The sequence below is a fragment of the Puntigrus tetrazona genome, chromosome 23 (genome assembly GCF_018831695.1).
Source record: "Puntigrus tetrazona isolate hp1 chromosome 23, ASM1883169v1, whole genome shotgun sequence".
Lineage (NCBI taxonomy): Eukaryota > Metazoa > Chordata > Actinopteri > Cypriniformes > Cyprinidae > Puntigrus > Puntigrus tetrazona.
In genome coordinates, this window is record NC_056721.1 from 9,845,409 (window position 1) to 9,853,504 (window position 8,096).

An 8,096-nucleotide genomic window follows, 5' to 3' on the forward strand; every position below is an offset into this window, starting at 1 on the left:
CACAGAGAAATGATATAATTGGAATCACTGTCGGAATTATTTTTTTCAACTGATAAACAAAAACATTGACAGCCAATCAGAATCCATCTTCTTATAACAAACCCAAGAATTTAAAGCAGCAGCAGATCTCGTCCACTGGTATAAATGCTGATATAGTTATCTTTACAGTTATTGTTCTTGGGTTTAATCCTTTATGTCATGTAAATCAAAGAAACAAAGATAATGCCTTGCTTTCACAGTATTTCTTTTTAATCGGATATATAGGTAGATCTGAAAAAGCGTTTGAGTTCATACATTCTCATGTCTGTTTTTTATAAAAACGACATGTTTTGAAAAAGTATTGAAAGTGGGAAATTGGCACATCTGATAGAACATAATGTTTGTGTGTCTATGCGTGTGAGCAAATTTACTGTAATGAGCTGTGCTGTACTGCAGCCAAGCTAAATCACTGAGAAATGTAGCTTTAGGACCCCACTGAATTTTGGGCCTGCTGGACAAAACCCCCAATCACCATCGCTCTACTAACATAATCAACAACCAGAGTACACGACACCTTCGTGCCAAAAGCCCTGTAACAGAACATTCTAACTTTCAGCTGCATCATTTGCTGATCTATAGACACGATTCATTTAAACTACAATGGCAATGATCCCAATTTTGACAGACAACAGTAGACATGTTTATAAGGAATAATTTTTTTTTACACTTGCTGAAGAACACAGTCTGTGCAATAGTTGCTTCCATGATGCAAGGGGTTTTTGTTAGATTCAAAACACGGTGTTTTAAGGAGTTTTATGTTTGCTAGTATGTTCTGGGAGCTTACCTTGATTCAGGTCAGCCGATTGTCCCGTCATGATGGGGGTGGAGTCTTGCAGCTGATAGGTGGAGATTGAACCTGTGCCGTCCAATGAGCTGTTGGATGTCATGTAGGAACCGTAGGAGGAGGTGGAGTAATACTGAGCATACTGATTCTGCCCAAAAGCTGTATAGGAGGGATATTCCTGCTACAAACAAACAAAATCAAAATAATAATTGATTTATTCATTACAAAAATAAAAGCAACTCAAAACCAAAATCTGACCAGAAAGCATAAAAGGGTATTTTTAGGTGATATATAAAAATATGCATTATGCAATTACATTATAAAACAACAAGCAAAAATGGTGACTGCATAATGTTGGAAACCTGTTATTGGGGCATGTTGTCACAAAGGTCAATGTGCTTATGTTTGATCAATAACAGTGGAAATAAGGCAGATCTGCTGTACACTGGCTGCAAAAAAGCTTTTGATTAAGAAATAAACACTGGAGTGTGACAACTTGCCCTATCCCCTCTATAATTTAGTAAAGTGTGGAAAGAATATAGGTTTTATGCTCTTCTTGAATGAATAAGAAAAGGAGAGGGAGTTTATCAGGGGAATAATAAAGAGAGAAAAGATCAAGTAATAGCACTGGAACGTACAGATTTCTGGCTCATCCACACAGAGCTTTTTATCACTCCCTGATTTCTCTTGTATCTTTGAAAAAGTTTTACATGTGCAGACACTGACGGATCTCTTACGGGAGATGACTCTAAAACTGTCACTGACTCACTCGTTCAAGAACATGAGAGCTGCAGTAAAATGCTCTCGGCCAAACTCTTTCACTCGCTCTACTACTTTCACTCTCTCATTTCATCCTACTTCTGCTTACTCCATTTCAACCATCGCCAGAATCTCACTTTGTTTACACAGCTAAATTCATCAGTGGGAGTCTAAGTGTAGCTGGGTCCTTTTCTTTGGCAGCACTTTTAATCATAAAAGTTTAGGGAAACATTAAGTCCTAAAAGCATAAATTCTCTCAGATGAAGGATGGCGATCCGTTCTCTGAGGCCTGGGCTGTTGTAAAAAAAAGACTCGGTCCTTTGCTGAACTCTGACGTTATTGGTGCGTGTGTGTGTTAATGTGTGCACGTGTGACATTACCTGTTGTGTGGTGAAGTTGCCTGGATTAGAGTTGTTGGATGTGTAGAGACCAGGAGATGTTGTGAAACCTGACCCTGCTGAGAAAGAGAAAAGCCAGTGCGACTCAATGGTGAACAGATCTCACTGAAACAATGAAATACCCAAATAGTAAAATACAATTTTTGATTACCATCATGTTGTTACATGTTGTATGATGTTATTTTTTTTTTAATCTGTGTACAAAAGCTCACACATACTTTTTCTTAAACATCTGACACACAGTGCTAGCCATATTACTACAGTTTAGAAGGACCATAGACTCATGAATCAAAGAGGACAGGAATAAACACTGGTAATTGTTTTAGTATTATTTGTATACTACTGTAGTTTTAATTAATATTTTGAATTAGCTTTTATATAATTTTACATAAATTTAGATTTCATTTGAATTTATGTTCTTTTGTCATTATTACTTTTGTTCTTTCTACATTTGTTATTTAAATATAATTTATTTTTGCATACGATTATATTTTTCATTTTATTTCAGTTTTAGTTTTTATTTAATTCCTGTTTATTTTGTGCTCCAATTTAAACCTATTACGTTTAAGGCAACATTTCTAATTTTTGTTTAATTCAAGTTTCTCTAATAGTTCTTATTTCAGCAATATTTCTCAATATTTCTAGCCACCAATAGCACTGATAAATCACATCCAGAATTCTAAATAATACGTTACACTTAGTTACATATGTCAAAGCCAATCAAATCGCATCAAATCTGTCCTAGACGCAACCATGCCTTTTTAAAAGACCTAAATTGTACCAATAACTTTCATTGCTTTTATAGTGTTTTTTCAGATCCTGGTCACTCTTGAATGTTGTTATATGTAATATGGTTCCAGACTCTTATACTTAAACATACTCACCTGGCATCTGATAGGGTGAATATGCTGTTTGTCCAGGCTGAGGGGTGGTAAATCCAGGGCTATAGTTGAGCCCTGATTGGAGGCTTGATTGCGTTTGTGTCAGACCTCCTTCTGTCTTTATGCCTGGCAACATCACCCCCAAATCTGTAGCTCAATATCAAGAGAGTGGACCTGTCAATCAAACTGGATTGATACTGAAGGCTCTTTCACATGAATTATAAATACTAAACTATAATATCATCCTCACATGCTGAATAAACAACACACATGTCATCCATCACCACGTATCGAAGGTAAAGGACCTACCATAGGTGGAGAGGCCGTAGGGTGGAGTAGTTTGAGAGTAGGGTGTGTAAACTGTCGACTGCTGCATGCTAGTGAACTGTGATTGGCCTGTGTAGGCCGACATGGGAGGAGCCACGGGTGTAGACAGGATGTGGGGGTAAGGCCTGCCAATCAAACATGAAATCAAAACATTCATCATTCCTCTGATTAGATCAAGGGTCAGCTGCCTTTTTGACATCAACCGCCATCGTTAATTTGTCTTGTGTTGACCCCAGTGAAGATGGTTAGATGTTTTTGTATGTACATTAATGCATCATAACGTGTCTGTGTCATACTTTGAGGGGTAGAGAGGAGGCGAGTACTGGTGAGCCGGCCGAGGGCTGAATCCACTGCTGCTTATAACTACACAAAAAACAAAAAGAAGAAAAAAAATAAAGGAATTAGCTAGAGACTGAATTGTTTTCTTGCACAATGGCACGCACACACATATACCTTACTGGGATGTATCACCAGTCAGTACTGCATGTCAGTTGTCATTGGACTGAATGTGTAATTTATTACATATCACAATCATAAAATAAAATGTGTGCTGGACTTCTTCCATCTGAGGAGATTTTGCCAAGAGCCTTCAGTTTAAATCCACACACACACAGCTCTGAGGTTTGACTGACAGCTCGCAGTCTTTCTCACCAGCTGGATTTCATTTAAGAAATAGCAGAAAAAAAAATAACAGGAACTCTTCTCTCAAAAATCTTCTTTCGACATCAAAGAATGTCATTGTTTCCTCCTCCTGCCTTTCCTCTCTTCGTCTTTTCTCCTTGAGATGCAAAAATCAAAAACAAATTTTGGCGTTTGCTTGTTATAATTCCCTTCCTGAGCTGAAACGTTTCCCAGTCCCAATCGTTTTCTTAATCAGTGTTTTTGTCAATTTTTTTCCTCAAAAAATATATAAAAATTTCTGAGGCTTTTAGTTTTAGACATATATATAGTTCATTAGCAAAAATGTTGGATTAACCTTGTTTTGGATTAACCTTGATTATATTGATTAGGTTAAAAAAAGCCCTAAAAAATACAGCTAACTAATGCAATAAAACCACGCTAATATAATGAAAAACAATTTTTGAACATTTAAAAAAATAAATGATTAAACTCATATATAAAATTACAAATATAAAAATAAATTATTTTTAAATTTTTGAAACTTTTTACATTCTTTGTAATTAGTTGTCTTATTTGACAGTAACATTTCTGAAGTCATTCATAGATGTACTCTTTTATTCTATAGATGTAGTCTTAAAAAAAAAACAAGCCTTTACTCAAGCATAATTAATTTATGAATGTATGTTTAAAATACACGTTCTTTAACTTTAAACCTTTTTTAGGCCTAAAACAAGAAAAAAAAACCACTATATGTGGGTTTTGTATTCCATGAAAACAGGTTTCACTTACCTAGTAAATCATATCCTGATAATACATTTTACTGGAAAAATGTTTTTTTTGCAGTGTATATAAATGAACATGCTGTTGTCTTCTTTATAGAGACATCACACTGTCAGCTCAAGCAAGGGCCTCAACCTTCTCTGCAGGGGAGCGCATGGACAGAGGGTTTCTCAGTCTCTGAGTGTGTGTGTGTGTGTGTTTGTGTGTGAGCACATTGATCTAAATAAAGAGTTTGTGGCTCTGATGACGTTAGCTCAAGGGCAGTACAAAGATTGAGGGCTCAGAGCTTTCAGCAAGTTCCCAAGTGGGATTACAGCAGGCATTCTGAATGCAGCGCATGTGAGCGTGTTTGTGTGTGCGTGTGTGTGTCTTACCTGACCCAGTGTAAGTGTCCAGCCCAGTGTCTCCCGCCGAGCTCACAGCCTCGCTGCTGTTCAGAGGCTCAGACTTAACTTAAAGAGACAGACCAAGAAAGATATAAGGCATCCCATGAGCTGTCAAACTCCTCTCAAAGTTCTTAAAATCAAACCAACTCTGAAAGTACTAAAGCAAACCCTTCAAAGCACTGTACCCAAACACTCACACACGTGCTATCATATATACACTACACAAACACATGCAGTATACCATCGTTCTTCATACTTGGGGCAGTGGGCGGGGTACTGCAGCCCAGCAGCCAATCAGCCGTGTTTAGAATTGTCATGTTCTCTCCTGGGGGCGGAGTCAGATGTATAGTGGACTGTATTACCCAGTTATTTTTTAAATTTAGCAGATACAGGTAGACCCAAAAATGTAAGGACACTTACATCACACTTAAAAACACAGAATATCACTAGACTGCATTTATTGTATATATGTTAATTAAAATGAATTTTAATAGATTTTTTCTCATTAATATTAAAAATAATACAAATAAGTAGCACTTCTAAATCACATATCCATTATCATTTATATTGATAGAATCACATTACTATGAAATAATTTTTAAATAAATTATTTATAAATAAATATTACAAAATATTTTAAACACTTTAAGCAAACCTAAAAGACATTTGTTAGGTTTTAAATGATAAAGCAATAAATAAAGTGTTTAATATGAAGATAACATTCACTTAGATATTTATTGGTTGCCAAACGTTTGCGAAAGAAAGAAAGTAATGTGATAAACTACACCAGTGGTTACTTTGCTAGGTCACCCATCCATTGATTTCTTACATTAACTAAAAGTAACTGCAGTTGAAACAGTTAAGAAAATAGACATTAGTTCTGAGAAAACAGAATATTTTTTTATAGATAGAGATTTTTCTTCTCGAATACAAAGTAATTTGTGAATTTTTGACCCAAGTGTCTAAATAGTACATTTTGTGGCCTTGTATGGCCATTTGGTGTAATATTTTATGAAAAGTTCTTGTATAGGAACTGATAACATTTCACAAATAGCAAATAGAACCATAAGTAAAAAGTCAATAAATTCCCATAGAATTCCTTTATAATTAAATTTACTTTCATTATACATTTACCAATAGTACAGTCATCGTTCCTCGTGTTCCCATAACAAGAAATGACTTCATATAAATCATATAACCATTTTTTGCCACACTGAGTTTATGACAGCCCTGTCAAAGGCACATTTGCAGAAAAAAACCATTTTGAATTAGTGTGTGTGCGTTTGTGAGGAAGAAAGCAAAGTCCTCTAAAGTAAGATGAATGAGGTTTCATTGGCAGTGGGATTCATGTTAGGATGTGTGTGTGTGTGTGGGTGGTTGTGTGGGCGGTTTGCGTGTGTGTGTGTATGTGTGCATGGAGGGATTCAGTCTAGGCTGTGAGCTGATGAGGTAGACAGAGGAGAATGTTGAATATGTCGTTGTTTTGGCAGAAGCACAATCCCAGTGTGTGTGAATGTGTGTGTATGTCAAGCTGTTAAAATCATTAGCCGAGGCCTAATCTAAATGATTTACTGAGTTCTGCTCTTTTTACTCTCTCAGTCTTCTGCTATTGTTTTATTCTGCTACATGTCAAAAACAGATGAGCTCACACACACACACAGGGTCCCTTAACTTTACTGCGTCTCTTGTGTACCGCACAGTCATAGCCATACATCAAACGCTCGCTTGCTAGGGTGTTGAGAGTCTATTTAGCCATGTGTATGTTTGCCTAGTGTTCTCTCTTAAAACGTTTGTTCAGCGTTTTCCTCAAGGAGAGAAAAGCAAGCGAGCGCGTGTTGACATCAGAGAGAAAATGAGAGTTTAAACGCAGGAAATGGTTTGCTGTGCACCAGGCTCTTGCTGAAACACGCACAGGAGAAGTGCTGGAAAACGCTTCAGCACAAAGATGCTTGTACACATACACGCTTTCTTCTGTTTTAATTAGGCCTGTATGCAGTGTTTGACCTTTGAGGTTAGTGTGAGCTCAGAACAACTAGACGCACGACATCGCCACTAATCCACCAAACCCACTCTGGACGGCACCAAAACCACCAGAACAAGAAACACTTTATACTTGCAATCCGAACATTGCACAGCACGACTGAACCCTGCTTTCAATTACAGCAAGAAACTCTACATCGAAGAACGTAGAGTGCACTACGCAAAAGCTGATTTCCTGTACTCAAAGCAATGCTTTGGTTGAAAGGCCCTATTTATCAGCTAATATGTCGCTCGCTCACTCATGTACGCTGGTAATTTCTTGCTTGCTTGCTCTTTGATTTGTCTTTTTTTTTTTTTCATACCTCCGGTTCCATTGGTCGTGATGTTGTTGCTGAGGATGTTTTTGTCCAGTTTGGATGTGCCGTCACTGCCACTGTTAACAGAGTGCTGCGGGTCTGTTAGATCCTGCATCTCCAAGACCCTGTGACAGACAAAAATAGATGCTTAATACATTTAGAAGTTAGGGTTTGGTAAGGGTTTTAATAGTGTTGAGTCTTTTAGCTCAGCGATGCTGCATGTATTTGCTGATAAAAACAGTAATATTCGGAAATATTACTATATTACTTGTACTGTTTAAAATTAGCAGCTTTCTTAAAATATTTTCAAATGTCATTTATTTCTGTAATAGCAAAGCTGAATGCATCCTTGCTAAATAAGTATTAATTAATAAGAAAAACCTTACTGACCTCAAAGCGGTCGTAACACAAACTAACCAGAAAATGTGAGAATAAAACGGCTTTTACATTGTAAGAAATATAATATGACCCCCGTTCATGTGTCAAACCATCTGCTAAAGAAAACATCTGTCCCAACTTCTGCATATTCTAAGAGTATTTACCTCAAAAAGCTGGAAAGCAGTTTATCTAGGTCATGTTTATCTAGGATCTAGTTGTCTTTTCCTCCATGTAGTGACACTTATATGGAATATTCTTCACATTAACTCACCCACACGAAAATATGAGGAACAAAACCACAATGTATCTTCATGTTACTATGTTAAACAACCTGCAATGTGAATATAAAATTGTCCATAAAAAAATATATATATATATATATATATATATATATTTAAAATATAATT

At 36.5% G+C, this 8,096-nt stretch overlaps 1 protein-coding gene across 13 annotated transcripts in view; it reads right to left on the bottom strand.

Annotated features, from left to right (window-relative positions):
* The window catches only part of eya4 (EYA transcriptional coactivator and phosphatase 4), a 28,353-nt gene that overhangs the window by 7,974 nt on the left and 12,283 nt on the right, over window positions 1-8,096 (bottom strand). For 2 of the 13 annotated variants that reach the window (XM_043224492.1, XM_043224491.1), the window contains exons 4-11: window positions 7,318-7,436; window positions 5,217-5,300; window positions 4,964-5,041; window positions 3,485-3,551; window positions 3,171-3,313; window positions 2,865-3,014; window positions 1,963-2,039; window positions 824-1,004 (exon numbers count right to left, since the gene is read on the bottom strand). In XM_043224492.1, coding sequence (XP_043080427.1) covers window positions 824-1,004; window positions 1,963-2,039; window positions 2,865-3,014; window positions 3,171-3,313; window positions 3,485-3,551; window positions 4,964-5,041; window positions 5,217-5,300; window positions 7,318-7,436 — 899 coding nt within the window. The remainder of the gene's footprint in view (window positions 1-823; window positions 1,005-1,962; window positions 2,040-2,864; window positions 3,015-3,170; window positions 3,314-3,484; window positions 3,552-4,963; window positions 5,042-5,216; window positions 5,301-7,317; window positions 7,437-8,096) is intronic. The other 11 variants (XM_043224497.1, XM_043224496.1, XM_043224504.1 and 8 more) reach the window with 9 other exon arrangements.